Source organism: Harmonia axyridis, chromosome 3 (assembly GCF_914767665.1).
Source record: "Harmonia axyridis chromosome 3, icHarAxyr1.1, whole genome shotgun sequence".
NCBI lineage: Eukaryota > Metazoa > Arthropoda > Insecta > Coleoptera > Coccinellidae > Harmonia > Harmonia axyridis.
In genome coordinates, this window is record NC_059503.1 from 15200855 (window position 1) to 15221738 (window position 20884).

Consider the following 20884-nt stretch of genomic DNA (forward strand, 5'->3'; position numbering starts at 1 on the left):
AAAGTTGAATTTGTATAAAAAATACTAAAAGCATCCTTGAACAATTTTTATTGAAAAATAAATTTCAAATTGATACTAGCTTAACAAAGGAAAAGTGTTTTAATTTACGAGTAAATTATTTATAATATTTGAAGTAATGTAATCGAGACTGTCTGATACTCGCTCCATAGCTATGTAGGAATCGACATTTTCGTCTTTATTAGCAATGAGCATTCCCTCGATCTGATCTATCCTTGCGAAAATAAATTTATTTAAAATACAAAATATCAACAAGCTTTCGGTTTCATCGTAGCTTATTCCAAGGTCGTCGGCTATGCTACTTAATTTCAGACGTTTGTACGGTCTGAACAAACGTAAAAGCACTGTTGTTCTCACGTGCTTAAGAAGTTCCTCGATATGTTCCATAATAAAATGATCACACATCAACGATTCCTTGTTATCTTGAAAAATACGTTCGAATTCCCTCATATCGTGGTTTTGGAAAGCGGAAATGAGGTCCATCATTGGTTTCAGCTCGGGATCGTTTTTATACGGTTTGGCCTCTTGAGAATCGAACGGATTGATTACGGATCTGAGCAACATGCTTGTTAGGATCAGGTATTTCAAACATTGTATCCTTTTCGGGGAACCCGACTCGTCGTAGTTTTTGAAGGCTTCGAAAAAGTCTGTGTAGGCTTCCTCGTACTCTCCAGATCTCAAGTGCATCTTGCCTCCGCATTCCCGTATCACGCTCATTATCAGAGGATGTGGAATGGCAGATTTGATGTGCAAGGATTTTTCGTAAAGCTTCTTCAACTGCTGGTGGTTCTTCAGTTCGGTGTACATCTGAATTTCCAAGGAGTAAATCGACAGGATCTGCGCTCCTGTGTGTGAATCAACCTCAGAATAATCCGTAGTATCTGGCGAGTACGCGCAAGCCTGTTTCAATTGCCTCACTATGTTGGCAAGCCTGTTGAATTCCCCCCTTTCCAGATACACCAAACCCAATCTGTAGTTGGTCTTGAACCACAACCTATCGTTTTTGGCAAGTTTCAACGCTTCCAAAGTTGTCTCGTAGAAGTACTTCAGCACGTCAAAATCCTTGGACGTCGACGTGTAGTCCAAGATGGAGTTGATGGATTTTTCGCCGTGATTTTTCGTCACCGATTGGTTTATGTAGCTCAATAGTTCCTTGTACATCCCCATCGTTTCTTCATAGTTTTTCAGGTGGAAGTTGATCTTGACGATCTGTTTCAAAGCTTTGAATCCCCAGATTCCTTTTTCGTTTCCTTGTATTTCCAGAACTTTACGGAAAGCTGCAAGTGCGGCTTTCGGGTCTTCTTCCTTGGTGGTTTTCGCCAAATAATATTGGTTCTCAAGATCAACGTCAGGTTCTGAAGTGCTCTCTTCGGAATATTCGAGACCGTAGTCCTCATCGAAGTCCAGCATGTCGTCCATGTTTTGGTGGTTGACTTGAGAAACGAGAGCTCTTTTCTGGAAAAAATATTAAATTAAACATCTTCGTCTCAGGTTTTGAGAATATGAAATGATTTGTTCCTGAATGAAAGATTACCGTCCTCAACTTTTCACTCAATAATTCCCAAATCTAACCAAATTTTTTCTCAAAAGTTTCATATTATTATGAAGCAGGATAAAACATGGCAAGCTATTGCTTTGCTTGCACAGTATTTTTTTCCCATAAAAAATTGCGTTTTATGAATACACGAAACTCGTTTTCATCCATTTTTCATACAACAACAAATGTATTACCACTTAACTTTGGATATCTCGATCCAGATTTATCTCTGTTCGTAAATTTTGACACGCATTTTTTGAAGTTGAAACTAACGAAAAAAGAAGTTGGTATGCCACTGACAATGACTAGGAACTTATTTTGTGAAGTGTTATTTCATATTTCCTTATTTTTTCATAATTTTCAAATTATCTTGAAAGTTAGAGACTATAGTTTCCGAGTGAAACAGATATGGACCTTAAAAAATTACAAGACCTTTTTTTCATTTTAACTATATAGCCCTTTGGTTTGCTCTAGCGAAAAAGCAAATTATAGCACTAAAATATAATGAAATTTTTACAGTTGAATGAAAATGAGAAATTCGAATTCGGCTCGTATATTATTGTTATCTTAATCGCAAATCATCAAATCTGATATTATTTCTATAAATTGATGCATCAATATCTTTTTTATATAATTATGTTTTTGGAGTTAATTCCATACCAGATTGGTTCACGATTCTCGCGTAAACTATCGGTATTGATAATTTATTTTATAATGAAAAACCTCACCTTATGTTGATGTTTATCCTTAAAATAGAATTGAAAAATGAAAACATATTGTGAGTGATAATGCTAATTTTAATTTCAGGCCTACAGAAACAAACAAACGTACTCACCAAACTAGAAGAGTCAAATTAATATTCTGACAACTGGGATCTGTCAATATCAATTCCAAAATAACAATTACTAATTATAGTTCTGTGTTTCAATTGAAACTTTTATGAAAATGAATTATTGACATTTGAACGCGAGGTTAGGTGATATTCTAGAAAACTTCTAATCTGTTTACGAGTAATTAAGTAATAGGTAACTGTAATCGAATACTTCAACAGTACTTAAATGCAAAAATGAGCATTATTGAACCTTAAAAAATGTGAATATATTTCGGTATACGTTTATTTATTCTTATCCGTTATCTTTTAATGTTCGGTTTATAGTTCATACAAACTATTATCTGACCAGAGGTGTTTAACATTTATTCCTTATACAGGGTGGGCTTTTGAAAACGAAACAGACGAGAAAACAGGCGGAATGAACTCATTTCGATAAAATGCTCGGACACGTCAATTTTTGATTCGAAGGGGACAACTTTTAAGATCAAATCCACGTGCATATCCTTTCAGTCCTTAGTGTTACAGCCCCAACCCCTATATTTCGAATAGGAAAGATGGGGTAAGTGATACCTCATTTGAAAGATGTTTCTATCCTGAGTTCAGCATATTGAATGTTTCCTCATTTGATCGATTTGATCATTTGAAACGGTCATTTTTCAGAAACGCCCCGTAACTTTGAAACGAATCAATATATATCTATGATCTGCTCTCTTATAATATTATATTAGGCCAATTGAAAAGTCCCCGGTCTGATGCACAGATGGCGGTGCTAATATTAAATCCATATGATTTTTAGTTAGCACCAACCTTCAAACGATACGTGTCAAAATTTGACAGCAATCCGACCATTAGTTTGTGAGACATTGAGTTGTAAGTGTGGCTACTTTTGTTATTTGAAAAATTATTGAAAAAAAAGAATTGCGTGTGCTGATAAAATATTGGTTTTTGAAGGGATAAAATACATTTGAAGCAAAATCTTGGCTTGGTGAAGAGTTTTCAGGATCTGCACCAGGAAAATCAACTATCATCATTTTGAATGACTCTAAAGTGAAGTTGATCGAGATAGCAGACATTATTATGAAGATATCATCTGAACGTTTGTACATCATATCATTCACGACATACATGTGAAAGCTGTGTGCAAAATGGATGTCGCGCAAGCTCACAATCGATCAAAAGCTACAACGTGTTAATGATTCTGAGCAGGGTTTGAAGCTGTTTAAGTACAATAAATCTGAATTTTTGCGTCGATATGTGACAATGGATGAAATATGGCTCCATCATTTCACTCCGAAGTCCAATCGACAGATGTCAACAGTCAGCTGGCAAGGTTATGGCATCAGTATTCTGAGATGCGTAAGGTATAATATTCATTGATTACCTCCAAAAGCGCCAGACCATCAACAGCGATTATAATATAGCATTATTGGATCGTTTAAAGTTGAAATTGGTAAAAAACGGCACCATTTGAAGAAAAAAAAGTGCTGTTCCATCAAGACAATGCAGAAATGTCAGAAATCAATGAAAACAATGGCAAAACTGCATGCATTTGGCTACATCCACCGTATTCGCGTGATCTGGCTCCCAGCGACTTTTTCCTGTTTTCAGACCTCAAAAGAATGCTCCCTGGAAAGAAATTTGGCGCCAATGAAGAAGTAATCGCCGAAACTGAGGCCTATTTTGAAGCGAAATACAAATCGTACTACAAAAATGGTATCGAAAAGTTGGAAGATCGCTATAATCGCTGTATCGCATTCGAAGCCAACTATGTTGAATAATAAAATCGAATTATGCCAAAAAAATGTGTTTTACTATGGTAGACCGGGGACTTTTAAATTTGCCTGTTATAGCCTTATAGTTCTCGAGATGCTCTCAGTGAGCATCGAAATTGGGACACCCTGTATATATACAATAATAGGAGAAATGAAATGAAAGCTTTTCTTGAAAGTTACTCCAAAAAATTAAGCCAAATCACCTTGAATTTCCTCCCGAGAAAAACAAAACACGCGAATATTTTGCATTGAAAAAACGGAATGAACCAGAGTGTGCATCGAATATCGTGAGAAGTTATTAAGTTAGAATCGTCATAAATAATTTTCCAATGAGTGTTCCGTGTGCAAGAGCCATCAGGTCTGTAATTTAACGCCAGCCGCTATGTAATGTTTAAAGTTGGGTAAAATTGTGTAAAGATGGAAGCCATATTAGACCATTATCATTCAGGTGATATTACAGTCTTGCGCTTCAAATTGTGGGAAGAGTCAGCTGGCTGAGGCCCCAACTTTATGTGGATGCCAAGTTACAACTGAAACAGTCACCTTTATTGGGGTTATTAGGTTCTGACCGATGATCACAAGGGTGTTATGTGGATTACTTTTCATAGATTTGATCGTCACGAGATCGAACAACTTAAAATTGATGGCGAAATTTGATAATTCCTGGAATCAGACACCAATTAGGAATAATTCTATGAAACAGATGAATATTATCATTTTACTTTTAGTCATTGTATTTGATCACTTGTTTGCTTGATGTATTTTCACTGATTCATCCGGATCCGGCTCGAAGGACCAAAAAATGATGTATTTTGGATTTTTATTGCCATCAGAACTTTTTGATGAAATAACGGGTGTTTTTTTTTTCGAGGTATATAACTTTAAGATGGCATTACTGTTCAATATGGCTACCGATTGGCGATTTAACAGCTGTCAAGTGATTCATTCTCAGTTTGGTTTGGCAAATCATGAATAGACTCACGCCTGAACAACGCTTGCAAATAGTGGAATTTTATTTCTAAAATAATGGTTCTGTGCGGCATACGTATAGCGCACTACGTCCATTTTATTTTGTTTAGCGATGAAGCGCACTTATGGTTGAATGGCTACGTCAACAAACAAAACTGCCGCATTTGGAGTGAAGCTAATCCTCAAGTGTATGTCGAAACACCGTTACATCCAGAAAAACTGACTGTTTGGTGCGCTTTATGGGCTGGTGGAATCATTGGTCCCTACTTCTTCAAAAACGATGATGGCCAGAACGTTACAGTCAATGGTGATCGGTATAGAGCCATGATTACTAATTTTTTCATTCCTGAATTGAACAACCATGATGTCCAGGAGCTGTGGTTCCAACAAGACGGCGCAACATCACACAGCTCGTGCCACAATCGATTTATTGAAAGACATGTTTGGTGACCGCCTAATTTCACGTTTTGGACCTGTGAATTGGCCTCCAAGATCTTGTGATTTAACACCGCTAGACTACTTTCTGTGGGGCTATTTAAAGTCATTGGTCTATGCGGATAAGCCACAAACTCTTGACCATTTGGAAGACAACATTCGCCGTGTTATTGCCGATATACGGCCACATGTTGGAAAAAGTCATCGAAAATTGGACGTCCAGATTGGACTACATCCGAGCCAGCCGTGGCGGTTATATGCCAGAAATCATATTGAAAATGTAATGCCACAAGATTATTTTGCGGATAAATAAAATTCATGTCAATCGAATAATCCATCGTTGTTTTATTGCAATTTAAAGTTCTAAAGCTCTAAAAAAAATACCCTGGTCCAGATATTAGTTCAATAACCTGATAAGCTTTGTTTTCAAGATACAGGGTTTTAAAATTTGAAAAAAAAAACAGTTTTAACTTATAACTCTAGTATAATTACATTCAATTTTTAGGTATTGAAATCTAGATGATGTTATAGAATAATCATTTCAAGTTTCGGGGAGAATTTCGTTCAAATATCGTCATCAGAACCATAAAAAGTTCAAGCAGAATATATAAAAAGAAGGAATCGTAAAAGACGTTAAGTTAGGCGCTTTTGAGCTGTCGCTCATTTTTACCCCAATTGTTCCCTTTATACAGTTCCGTAGTGTCCAAAGGTGCAACCTGTAACTCATTAGTAGGCTCTGCTTATTGCGCTAGATGGTACGCCATTAATTTTCTTTGATGTTTTTATCATCCACCCAAAAGCTATCAGTCTATCAAAAGAATTATTTCCTAACTTTCTGATGAACAGTAGGTACCATATTAAAAAAATTATCAACAATTGGAAAAATGACAGCTTCAAATGGAATGTTAATGTCCATCTAATACACGTACTGGGCCATAATTTATTCACGACACACACTGTATTCTTTTACTCGGGTATCGAACATTCAATTTTTGTATCGGTAAGGGAGCAACATGATTTATAATGGAGTAATGTTTGAATAAATAATTCTAATAAATGGTTTTATGTGCTTTTCGAATGCTGCGGAATAACAGTTATTCCACTGCAGTCAGTTATATTATTCTCGACCCCAATGAAATTTTAATGAGATCGGGTAGCTAGCCAGTGGTCATTTAAACGGTTATTACTGTTTATCATTACGCCTGAAATAATCATTAATTTGAAGTATTGGCCTTTTTCCCACGGTGGTTTGAAGGATTTTGATCGGAAAACGTCAACGCTAGAGCGATAGCTTGCAGGATAACTATGGAAAAAATTAATTCATCCAAATTATTTTTCTTCGATAGTAGGGATTCACGGCTTGGCTTGATTTTCAAGCTACTTGGCTTGAGCTTGACTTGTTTTCAAGTAAAGCTCAAGTCAAGTAGTAGTTTTTCAATCTCAAGTCAAGTCAAGTATTTATTTATCAAATAGGTACTTGAATCATATCAAGCTACTTGATTTTAAGCAGTTTTTTTGTGTAGTGTCACATCAATAAAAAAAATGATGAAATGAGAAGGAACTTCGCAAACAATACTTTTATTTATTTAACTTATTGTAAAAAAGAACCGAAAATATAAACTTTTTCGAAATAGAAACATAAATTGAATCCCTATAAATAATAACAAAATAATAAAAAATAAAGTTTCTTAATATTGAGAAATCTCCAGGATTTGTTTGATTTCATAATTTTCCATCCAGGATCTAAGACACATGAGGCATCTTATAGATTTGTCACCTAACCTATTGCGGGTTTTTGTAACTGTAAAATCTACCAATAGATTCCATAGAAATGTGAGAAAACTACTAATAAAGTCACACTGGCGAATGCTTCAGTCTCTCGGTGCTCGAGGAATCCCCTTATTAGGTCTAAGCGAGCACGAGATTGCAGAAATATAGGGTGTTTTTTTTTGAGGTATATAACTTTAAGTTGGCATTACTGTTCAAGATGGAGACCGATTTAACAGTTGTCAAGTGATTTATTCTCAGTTTGATTTGGCATTTCATCATGAATAGACTCACGCCTGAACAACGCTTGCAAATAGTGCACTTTTATTTCAAAACTAATGGTTCTGTGCGGAATAAGTATCGCGCACTACGTCCATTTTATCGTTTAGCGATGAAGCGCACTTCTGGCTGAATGGCTACGTCAACAAACAAAACTGCCGCATTTGGAGTAAAGCTAATCCTCAAGTGTATGTCAAAACACCGTTACACCCAGAAAATTTGACTGTTTGGTGCGCTTTATGGGTTGGTGGAATCATTGGTCCGTACTTTTTCAAAAACGATGATGGCCAGAACGTTACAGTCAATGGTGATCGGTATAGAGCCATGATTACTAACTTTTTCATTCCTGAATTGAACAACCATGATGTCCAGGAGCTGTGGTTCCAACAAGACGGCGCAACATGTAACACAGCTCGTGCCACAATCGATTTATTGAAAGACATGTTTGGTGACCACCTAATTTCACGTTTTGGACCTGTGAATTGGCCTCCAAGATCTTGTTATTTAACACCGCTAGACTACTTTCTGTGGAGCTATGTAAAGTCATTGGTCTATGTGGATAAGCCACAAACCCTTGACCATTTGAAAGACAACATTCGCCGTGTTATTGTGGATATAAGGCCACAAATGTTGGAAAAAGTCTTCGAAAATTGGACGTCCAGATTGGACTACATCCGAGCCAGCTGTGGCGGTCATATGCCAGAAATCATATTTAAAATGTAATGCCACAAGATTATCTTGCGGATAAATAAAATTCATGTCAATCGAATAATCCATCGTTGTTTTATTGCAATTTAAAGTTCTATAGCTCTAAAAAAACACCCTTTATATGCCGTACACGACGCGTGCATATCAAGCTCAAGTAATATCAAGTAGCTTGATATCAAGTCAAGCAATAAACATCTGAAATCAAGTCAAGTCAAGCTATGTAATTTTTCACGAACTTGATTTTCAAGTCAAGTAGTTGGTTAAAATATCAAGCTACTTTGCTTGATGAATCCCTAATCAATAGACAACGGTATTTTTGTTGGCATATTTGCGAATACATATTCAGCGAATTCTAACCAGTTATTGCATATTTTTGCGGAGTTTACAATATTTTTTCCATTTCCAGAAAAGTCAAATAAATCTATTATCCAAACAATTCTCACATGTAATTATTATAAATTGTATTAACATATAAGTGAAATTTCTCAGCATTCCTTAAATTAAGTAATGAAATTGAAATGAAGCATGTAATTCTTGACGATCATCACAAGGAATTTTTCAAAGGTTATATTTTCGATGCGTAGGGATTCTGAGAACCCCTCACTAGACTAATTATTTGGGACACCCGATACAGGGTGTTTCTGAATTGACGGAAAAGATCTCAGATGGTATTACTTCGACGAAAACTAACAGGGTTTTTTATAACACCTGAAAATTGTACTGTTAAAAAGGGATAAATTGAATTTTGAAATGGTAACAATAATTTTAAGTAGTTAGACCATTCAGGTTTTAACATTATCAATTTTTCAAACGAATAAATGTGGAATATTAGCTTCTGAATAATAAAATCATATAGAGAATATTTGTTATTCAATTTATGATCGATTTCGTCGTTATAATATGAAGTTAATATCGACAACTATTATTTAATTCACATTGAAATAACAAAAGAATCGATGCTTTTATCGAACAAACACTGATAAAATTTCATTGGAAAATAATCACGATACTTGCGGCATCTATATTATTTACGATATGCCATTGAATAAAATCTCTGTAATAACTCAATTGATGAGTTTTTCTGAGAGAAAAGCTTTGTTTGATCGTGGATTATTCAACGTAAATATTATTATTGATATTAACCCTTGAACATTATAGCTATATAAGAATTCTTGTTATGTAAACAGATTAAATAAACATCGACATGTAGACAGACAAATGACATACCTCGTAATATAGGCTTGATTGCTGAATAAATATAAACAGAGACATTGCGGAATAACTTCCTATGTATTTAGTGTAATGAGGAAGCAACTCAACACTTATTGCTTTCTTTTGTAATTTATTATTACTTATTCATATTTATTATTATGTTATTATTTCTATTACATAATATTTGAAAAATACCCAGAAGAATTTCTTATGTCTGACAGATAGCCTTGAATGGATTATGTGTCGATGATTTTTTATTCAAATTTCAGGTATAGTAGATATGAATTGAAAATTTCTTCTGTACTCCATCTTACGTTATCAACAACTTTTAGCTGAGGTAAAATGTATTAATTCACTTCAATCTAATACATTTCTCGAGTTCTGATGTCTTGAATCAAGGAAAGAAAATCACTGTCTTGAAGGTTTTGAACTCTCTTTTTTTCATGCTTCTATAACGCCCTCAGAGATCGCAAAAGAGTATGAGCATATATACAAGGTGTTTCAAAAAAGGTGACCCTGTCTCTAGGATTGGTAGAAAATTGAAAAATAATTGAGGTTTTCTCAGTAAAAAAAATTCGTAACGTCAACCATATCATCAAAGTAGGTATAAAGAATACTATGATATTATACAGATAAAAGGTGCTGTCTAGTCTATCAGTGTGTGCAAGTTAAATTCATTGAACACACAAAAAACACTTAATGAAATATTGATTATTTTGCTCATAATATATTTTTTATGTTAGGTAGTCGAAATAATGAAAATTTTCTTCTATTAATTGATGAAGATTGAAGATTTTCTTATCAAATCAGAATTCCCGGCTTCAAAACTGATTCAAACTTTAATAAGAGAAGAAAACACACAATTTCCCTGCTGGTAAGGGTGGGGGATTGAAAGTGACTGATTTTATAATATAAGTGAGAACAACGAAACACATTACGTGTCACACAACCATCTGTTTTTGTTCGATAAATTCCCACGCTTTATAACTTTTCACAGCCTATACTATCTTTCATCTTCACGTATATTCGGGGATATAATGCTGCCAAATGGGTGAAATTCAACTCTATATTACATAGGAGGAGGATATTTCTATATACAGTGTGTCACTAATAAAAGAGAAGAAAGAGAATTCAAATACTTGCACTGCAACTTTAAAATATGATACATTTACAATATATGACAACAGTTTTTAGTAAAAATTAAGGAGAACTTTTGGAATATATCTATTATTTTCTGAGATAGATATAGATGTCATACAATAAGCTTAGGTATTTGTGAACATAACGCCATCGAAATATTAGACGATTTGTATCTGCATCATAAAGTTAATCTCGATTGAATTTACGAGCCGACTTCTCATCATTTGCGGGAGGTTTTAATTTTCTGCTTCAATATGAAGAAATCTGCGGAGGGGGCTCATCGAATGATCTCAAATATCTATTGTGAGGCCGCTATTAGTGAAAGAACGTGCCAAGAGTGGTTTCAACTTTTCAAGAACGGTGATTTTGACGTCGAAGACCAGCATGACGGTGGAAGAGAGAAGGTTTTCCAAGATGAAGAAAAGGAGGCATTACTTGATCAAGACTCGTGTCAAACGCAACAAAAATTGGCTGGATTATTGGCAGTGATGCAACAAGCCATTTCAAAACGCCTGATAGTCATGGGAATGGTTCAGAAACAAGGAAGTTGGGTGCTGTAGGAGTTAAAGCCGAGATATGTTGCACGGTATTCATTTGCTTGTGAACAGCTGCTTGCAAGGCAAAGACGAAAGGGATTTCTGCATCGCTTGTGATTGGAGACAAAAATTGGGATCATTACGATAATCCCAAGCTCAGAAAATCAAGGCAATATCCCGTCCATGCTTCCACGTCGACGGCCAAACCGAATATTCACGGTTTCAAGGTCATGCTCAGTATTTGATGAAACCAGCACAGTGTAGTGTATAAGGAGTTGTTAAAACCGACTGATACAATCACAGGCGTTATCGAACGCATTTAATGCGAATTTCAAAAAAAAAACGGCAGAAGAAAAGTTGGGTGGGATCTGAAATATTTCGAAAACAGTAAAGTTGAAATGCAAAGCTCTGCGCTTTAAAGTTTGTAACATCGAAAATTCACGTCCTTCGTTCAAAATTCATCAGTCTCGACCATTGTTATCGCCATATCATACATAATTCGACATTAGCGTGTGGCCATCCTTTGTATTGCTGTATTATACCAATAATCTAGGGGTTGATCCCCAATTATAGGTCACCCTACCTACACCAAATCCTGTGACTTTGTGCACATGTTACGTATCAACAAACAGCAATTATTGTCGTCATGATAGCGCTATATAACTCATCCATAAATTTCTTCTGTGATGAAATTCAATATTTGCCTTTTATACGAGGGAGAGTATACTCATGAGTACGTCCGTATATTGTCAAAAATTTCGAATCGGTTACTAACGATTCTAAATTTTTCGTTTAAGCTGTTTCATCATCATTTAGTGGCAATTCCTGTAATTTTCAAATCTTCAGCCGGGAATTTTCTCAATAAGGTTTTACTTATAACTTACAAATAGAAAGACTTAGAAACTTGATATTATCATATCATAACATAATTTCAGATTTTTGCCTATAATTTATGAAATAATGCACTCATCGCCCAACTGCAAGCATTTTCGTAATATACATAGTCGAATCTATCAAAAAAATTATACAATATTCACATGAAGGAACTTTTATTTTTATTCAATTTTCCAAGGGTTGGGTAGGGAAAATTTTACGCAAATTTTTCGACAAAAAATTTTTCAGGTGAGATCGAAATTCGGCTAATCAGAGATCGTCTATTATTGCACCGCTCACCGATTCTTCGTAAAGCTCCCGGTTTCGAGGAAATTTGAACTCGAAATTTGGAAAAAAATCGAATTTCCCTCTAAAAGTCGTTATATCTCCTGAATTATTCGTCGCAGATCCCTGAAATAAAGCGTTTTTAAAACTGCAAGTCACGCTCTAAAACATAGTGAGGTTTCGAGTGCGTAGCCCACGTCCAGAAGAAATGGCAGCTTCGGGAAAATTATCAATTTTTTCTTTGAAAATTTCAGATTTTTGCCTATAATTTATGAAATAATGTACTCATCGCCATGGAATTTTTCAAAAACTGCTGTTAATAAAATAGTCAAGAGACGCGAATACAATGATTTTAAATTTGAATACCAAGCCTTGCAAAAATTATATCGTAATGATCTCAAAATAAAGTTCGATTCTTGATTTTTTTCAACGGAAAAAATGACAAATACAACAATAGTGATACCTCGCGAGAAAATTGAGAATGTTTTGGAGGGTATTCAAGGAGACCAAACGAGCAAATGTATAAGAAGAAGTATGGGTTCCAGAACCGTAAAGTGCATTTTACAAAATGGTGGTCATTTCGAACACTTACTTCATTAATTTTCATTTACTTTCGAATAATCATTTGATTTTTCTTTCATTAAATGATACTTTCGTTTAATTATTATGAATTGAAATATTTAAATGATTATTATAAAAGAAGAACCAAGAAACCATTATAATGGTTTCTTGCTTTGATTCTAATATGTTCTATTTAGTTCAAGATGGGTAAGTTGATTTTCTTATCGAAATTTATTGCATATTGCATGTTGTTAATTAAACTAAATGAAGGTAGTACAGATCCGACCCAAAGAAAATTGGATAAGGGTCAAAATCACCTGAAAATCTACTTTGAATGACATTGTATGATATATCGTTGAATTCAGCGTTAAAAGTTGTCATAAAATATGCAGGTCCGTATTTAAAAAAATGAGGTTGAGGGTGGCCCAGAGAGTACGAAACGTTGGATACGAAATCTGATTACGTCAAATTGAGGATAATTTACTGTCGAATAAAAAATTCCTGTAACATTTTTTGATGATATTTGAAATGACGTGGGAAAAAAAGAAAAATCAAAATGACATAATTTACTTCTCTTATGATATCTCGAAAACCGGCCCTGATAATCACGATTTGTTTGAACTGCTTGATAATGCTTCTATGCATGCAACTTTTTCTCCATTTGACCAACCTTCTAACTCTTATGGTTTAAAAGTTACCAATACAATCCCATTAAAAAAGTGGCCAGCCTGTATGTTCATGTGCTGAAGATCAATTGCGAAGAATATGGACCTGGATCCTTCGCCATTTTGCATTTTCCGTGGGTTTTCATCAAAGTTCTAATGGGCAGCGGTGCAAATGGTAGAAAACACATTTACAGATAATTAATAAATACATCGAAAAATATTCAAATGAGTCTATCTCGCAATATATGATTTAAAAATTTCGTATGTCACCACCGAAATAGAAAACTATTGAAGAAAATACTTCTGGCAAGGAGGACATGCAACCCAACTCATCGATTCAACTTTCAAAAATTACAGCAGACCTGGCCAATCAACTTGATTTGAAGTTATAATAATCGAAAGTTAATATGTTTATTATCTTCTCATAGTCTGCACATACGTAACATTTACTCAATGCTTTATAAAAGCTGATTGTTAATTTCAATAAAAAGATATAAGAAAAATAAATCTATTCATGTACTTATCTCTCATATCTTTTGATATATCTAATACTTGATAAAATGGTAAAAATACGAAAATATCGAAAATATCTAGTTATTCAATTTTTTAGTTTGTTGAAGATTTAGGAAATGAAAATTTTATTTTGTGTTGGAATGATTTTTCAATATTAATATGATATTTCTAGATGAAGTGTATCGATTGGAAAAGGTACCACCCTTAATATCTCGGCCTCCAAGCAAAATCAGAACACATGCAAAAAGAGGTAAACTTTTTTTGGAGACAATTTATTCAGTTGTTTCCAATCAATTTGTATCAATCATTTGAGCGTGATGACAGCAATCTTAAATAGTAAGGGAAACTTGAAACAATCTGCAGATTGTAATTGTAATAATACATGTATTATTATAGTTCTCTGAAAATAATTCTGAGCCGATTATAAATTTTCACACACTTGTAGTTTGCCAATATCGCCATATACTCACTTCGAATTACAGCAAATGAACACAAATCATTATTCGAAATCGTTATTTAAATTTATGTGTTTTTGTATGATTTTTTCCCATTAGTTATAAATGAAAGTAAAAAATTGGCCTAATGTATTATAACGCTTTCAGATGGCATTTAATTGAACATTTCAGAAAGAAAGTTCATCAGACACTCAAACAATACAAATATTCACAAAAATGAGTGTCTTTCAGAAATTTTCAATTGAATGCCATCTGAAAGCGTTTCAATTTTTGTACTTTGATTTATCAATAATGGAAAAATTTGAAATATTAATTTTTGTGGATAGTATTTGCTTTGTACTCAAAAATTGTACATTTTATGGAAATAAGACCTTTTTTTAATGAGCTCTGTTGATTCAAAAAATGAAACAATTTTTTCGATAAAACGACATTGTTGTAGATTTTCAATAAGAAAAGGATCATCGCGCCCCTATATATACGCCACTGGATGAGTTTGGCAGGAGACACTTACCTAATTCGAAACATTACATTATCAATACTTCAATACCTATAAATTAAACCAATGAATATAATAGTACTAGAGTTATAAGTCAAAAACAGATTTCTTCAAACTTTAACACCCTGTATCTCGAAAACGAAGCTTGTTAGGATATATCTTTATAGATTATAGAATTTTTTTTTTCTTGATAAGAGTTGTTCTATCCGATACCAAAGTATGTAGTAAAGATAGTAGTTAGTAGTAAGTAAAGATGATTGCACTAAAATTTGGACCACCCCATTAGTATTATATTTGAAAAAAGGTTCTTTATTGAAAATGTGATAAATTCTTAGTTGCAATTTTTCTTCCCTTGTTATCATTTCCAGCATTTTTCATGTCAAAAGCACAGGTAGTTTGACAAGGTGAGGGTTACATGAACAGATTGGTTCCTTTATAACATTACCTGTATACTTACGGAAACCTGACCAATGAGGGAAGAAACAACCCCTGCGCAATGGACAAAGGCGGGGATGGTCATCCCTAATCACGCCTACGGTACATACAACATTAATTCTTAGCAACCTCACGGTTTTCACCTGGATTAAATGACGTAACTTTCGACACTTTAGCAACTCAGTGTTTGTTCAGTTCTTCATGAAGAAAGATCAATTTTTTTCGATATGGATCACCACCCGAATCCGTCGTATCATTTCGTAGACAATGCCGGAAGTAGTATACTACCGATTTCTGCCTTTTCTACATATAACATACTGAAAAATTGCAATTATCTTCTCAATAAACCACCAGGTGAGAGGGAGTTAAAGATTGTGGTCCAAATTTTTTTTTGCGAGTCTGTCTATGTTCACTTTATCGTATTTTTCACCTTTTAGAATACTATTTCTTATGTTAGATGTGCTTTAAAACTTAAGGAATTTAATCTGAAATGCTGTTTTCACTTATTCAATAACGATAAAGAAAACTTGATAATGCGTTTGAGTGACTACTTTATTTCAGCAATTTGATTTAAATATGGTTGAAAGCATATAATACTTAATATTTCATAATTCATAAATATTTAATTCTAATATATAATCGAACAAACTAAGTGCGAGAATAAGCAAAATTCGTGTAGAGAAATTATACAATTGTTAAAAAAAATAATTGTGTACTTTAGGTATCGAATTGATTGTTTTATATAAATCAAATAATTTGACAACTTTGTGTCTATTCCTTCACAATTATATATCTGTATTATATATTTAGTTGTTCAATTTATTAACCGTTTGCTCAATTTGTACAGTTTTAGTCATTTTGAATTTTCTTTTGGTTGATTATTAAATTTGTCATTTTTAGAATTGGAATATATTCCAAGACAAAAATAAACTAAATATATCATACAGATATATTATTGTGAAGGATTAGACACAAAGTTGTCAAATTATTTGATTTATATTAAATATCCTTTATCAAGAAGACTCATTAAATTTCTATGATTGTTTTATATTCTTTTTCGAAAATTTGATCCAATTATTCTAAATTCGATTCGATATTGGTTGGTTCAATTATAAAAGTTAAGAATGAAGGCATCAAATAAAAAAATACTTCCAAAAAATATATAAAAATATTCTATCTTATATTGTATCATCAAAAATGTTTTATGGGATTCCGGAATATAAAGCTTTGCAACGTGATATTCATTACATACATTTTTTATGAGTAAAGGAATATTCTAAAAGATAGAATTAAATGAATAATATATTGCGTAAAATTTTCAGTGTTTTCATTAGAGATAATAAATTCAAGAATCAATGGAATTCAAAATTGTAATTTTCTACAAAACACCGTTACCTTCATTTCATTCAGAAAGTGAGACAAATCGAATGAATATTCAACTCTGTACAAGTATAATAATTAATAATTATTTCAAAAATTATACAAAGAATACTCCTGTAGTTATAAAAATACTATAAAATTTAATATCAGTTCGGTTTTCGTCCATGATAACAATATATAATAAAAAACATGTCATGAATGTGGACAATGCTTTAATTTTTCTTACAACGTCGGCAAAAGTAAATTTGTGAGAAAATTAAAGCATCGTTCATATTCCTGACAAGTTTTTTTTATTATATAAAATGTAATTTTCCGTAAACAATCTTAATTTGATAATGCTGTTAAAATATCAGTACTGATATGTTCATCGAATTTTTTAGCATTAAAAAGTTTTGGAAAGCGAACTGTTTCTGTATTCGATTTCAGATTATTATAATTAGGGATATATTATTATTATAATATATATAGATAAACTGGAAAATTCTGTTATGGAATAGAATTTTTTCCTCAATTTTTTCATTTGCTCGAGCCCTGTATAGGTCGTTGAACTTTCCGTCACAATACCTGTGATTTTCTAATTTTGAGCCGCAAATTGTCACAAAAACATATTCGATTCAGTCCACCCATCCGTAAACACAATAACTCTAGGATGGAAAGACCTAGTAAATTGAAATTTCACGGGCAGGTTCAGATATCAAATCATGTGATTAAGTTCGTTAATGGGCAAAATCCTACTAGAGGTTCCGTGAATATTCTCTTTCGAAATTTTGTTTTCCTATCAATTCCGATACCACATATTCGATTTGAATGAAATATTGTTTCAGATGTGAAATAACGATTTTGAGCTTTGTGCATGATGTCATGTTGATCACAAAACCAGAATCATAGCAAATTGAAAAAGAATATCGAAAAAAATTTATCCAATATTTCTGTGACCACAAAAACGGCGAAAATGAGATTTAGATTCTAGATATAAAATGATAATTTCAAGCTCCGTGTGAAATTTCAAGCTGATCACATTAACATAAAAAATTCAAGAAGAATTATTGAAAAAATATCTCAAATTTCGGTGGTAACTGTTCCGATAAGATTGAGTTTTTGCGAGTCTATAAATGTAGAATAAGCAATTCAAATTCCGTGTCAAGGGCTTTTGAACGCTCCCTCATTCATGCACCAATTGCATTTATGGCCACATAACTATAAATGGATATATGTGATCTCCAAGGGTGCAATTGGTGCATTTTAACCATTTTTTTCTCTTATTAATTTTGATTATTTCAAAAATTTTTTGTATTGTTTTTCAACCAAATATTGGGTTCTAATCTCGGTTCTAACACCATAATCTATTTCTTGAGATATTTTTAACCGGCGCATGTGCCATTTTGCAACTAGCTATGCAAGCAGAAATTTTCAATACCAAATTTTTGGTATAACATTCTCAATAATACAATTTCATTTTTTGTCAGTCCTCGTACTGCATTTACTCTACAATTAATATTAGCAGAATCAGTCTCTAGGTGAGCCACTGTCAAAAAATAACCAGAAAGTAGGTATTCATTGAACACAAAATACAGAGTATTCCTAAATTAGAGGTACAAACGGAAATCACAGATTCCTCGGATCATTCGAACAAAAAAGAAGTCCTATGAACATGGGACCGCACACGCTATATTTTCGAGATCTTCTTCTTCTTCAAGTACCTATCCGCTTCGAATGTTGGTAATCATAAGTTAAAGTTTTATTTTTTCAAGTTTTTTCTCGTAAGACCTTCTCTTTACAAGATGTTCATCTTAAATGTGTCATAGGTATTCCAATTCAAAGTTCTCATCATGTGATATGCTAATTTTGAATGCCAATCTACAGGGTAATATTTTTTCTGGAACATTGCCCGCTTCTTTCCTCCAGAATTTCTTTTTGATGAACTACTTTAAGTTTAGAAAAATGTAAAAAAAAACTGCTCTAGAACTACACATTTTGGTTTCTTGTAGTTTTGTCGTACCTGCAACCGATTTCGAAAAATAAATTAAAAAAATTCTCTAGTCATCCTCAGGAAAATTCAAATCATTATGAAGATCCAATTATAAATTTCGGTACTTATTCTCTCAATCTGTAGCAGAAATTAATGAAAATTCGATAAACTGCAAGTTTAATCATCACAAAAATGTAGGACTACAAAAAACCCCCTTTATCTCTAAAACATAGCGTTTGCGGAACCATGATAATAGAACTTTTTTTGTTGAAATTATCCAATTTCCTCTGTACTTCCAATTTAGGAACATCCTGTTTGTATGATTCAACGCAATTTATTGTATCGCCTTCAATTAGGTCTCTTTCAGCCTTTCGAGATAATAAACTTAGAACAAGAAACAATCTAATCTTCAAAATACATTTCGGAAACATTTTCAAACATCCAATTCAGTAGATCTTGAAAGGTTGTCCTTCTCCGTTCTATAACGGTTTTTTCAAAGCGATAATTTGAGTTTTAGAAGTAGAAAAACTTCGACCGTAGCACCATCAGGCACATACCATTATGGTAGTTATTCTATGGCTTTCATTTGGTTTCAGGCCAGCAATTTATTAAAGTGTATTAATTGTGGTAGGTGCCTATGAGTTATCTTCAAAAATCTGTATTTTTCGATGAATTTCCTGCATTTCGGTACTCGAAATTTCAATATGAATCCAAAATTTCAGATCCTTCGATCGATATTAAATATAAATACCAACCAAAAATAATTTCAATCTTTAATCTTTCTTAACGATCAATTTACACTATTTTCTGACTGACCTAATTCATCGAGTATTTAATGAATAATTCAAAATGATCAGTTTCTTTCAAGAACAAGAACTTTAAATTAAAAATAAGATCAAATTCAAAACTAAAATGGCAATAGAAGAGAAGCTGAACTTTTCTAAATAATGAATTTACCGTTTGATTACAGATTTCCCAAACAGAATACTCCAACCTCAGAATGCTCAGAGTAACTGTTCTCTATCACCGTTGAGGTCTGAAGAAAATCTTTGCGCGAGTCCTGAAAAAACTGATGTTAACTCCCTAGCTGTGCCTTTTTTGCCCACAACTTCTTTCTTCAGCTACCCTCAACATTTACATCTTTTGCAAAAAGATCAAATGAATGGTAAGATGAAATCTTTTTTGTATTTTTTTGATAACAAGTGAAAAATTGTTGAACTTTATAGGTCTTAGAAGTATTCCCCCATCATGTTCGACCCTAATGAATCCTTTAAGAAGACAAAGGGGTGAAAAGAAGCCTATTCCAGAAGACCTGAAGGATGAAAAATATTATGAGAGGAGAAAAAGAAATAACCAAGCAGCGAAAAAATCTAGAGATGCTAGAAAACTAAGAGAAGATCAGGTAAAATTAATGAAATCGAATGTCTTAAGTCTTAAGACAAATAAAGACAGGAAGCCATAAAGCATTTGTATTTCATTTGAATTAAATACCTAATTGCTAACGTGCATTACCGAAATGAAATATCATATACATATATGTATATACTTCTACTCATAATAATTTTTTGATTTCAGGTTGCTTTGAGGGCATCCATATTAGAACATGAGAATGCTATCCTAAGAGCTCAAGTATTGACCTTAAGAGAAGAGTCTACTTCGCTTAGAAGATTGCTTCTACAGAAAAAAGCTATTGAAATAGTGTCAGGTGATGCTCTGCGTTTTGGGGATCATGAAATACTCTAGGATCAAACATTGAAAATTGTTAAAGATATTTTTGTAAATAACAAAATTTATCACTGGTGAAGTGATAAATATTTCATAGTTGATTTTTATTTTTTCTTATTATATATGTACATTGCCCAAAGTTTTAACTGTAAATAGATATATGTATTATAAATTTATTCAGTTAAAAATCAGTTCTTTCAATCCCTCCACCCAGAAACAATAAAGCGAAAATTGGATTGCAGCTGTATTGATTGAAAAATATATCAATAATTATATTATAACATAAGACATACCTGTAGATAAAGACACAGTGACTTAAAAC

At 33.1% G+C, this 20884-nt stretch overlaps 2 protein-coding genes across 4 annotated transcripts; one reads left to right on the forward strand and one right to left on the reverse strand.

Annotated features, from left to right (window-relative positions):
* Positions 1–32: 32 nt before the first annotated feature.
* LOC123676220 (COP9 signalosome complex subunit 2-like) lies at positions 33–20876 on the reverse strand. Of its 3 annotated transcripts, none has more exons than XM_045611994.1 (2): positions 20856–20876; positions 33–1473 (listed from the first exon to the last, which is right to left on the reverse strand). In XM_045611994.1, the coding sequence occupies exon 2, from the start codon at positions 1435–1437 to the stop codon at positions 100–102; it is 1338 nt and encodes a 445-aa protein (XP_045467950.1). In that variant the 5' UTR covers positions 1438–1473; positions 20856–20876; the 3' UTR covers positions 33–99. The 3 variants fall into 3 exon arrangements, with proteins under 3 accessions (XP_045467950.1, XP_045467948.1, XP_045467949.1); XM_045611992.1 differs by lacking the exon at positions 20856–20876 and adding an exon at positions 2391–2543; XM_045611993.1 differs by lacking the exon at positions 20856–20876 and adding an exon at positions 2284–2314.
* LOC123676227 (hepatic leukemia factor-like) lies at positions 19710–20692 on the forward strand. The gene is made up of 2 exons (XM_045612004.1): positions 19710–20239; positions 20413–20692. Exons 1-2 carry the CDS (start codon positions 20099–20101, stop codon positions 20578–20580), a joined length of 309 nt encoding a protein of 102 aa, XP_045467960.1. The 5' UTR covers positions 19710–20098; the 3' UTR covers positions 20581–20692.
* Positions 20877–20884: the final 8 nt, after the last annotated feature.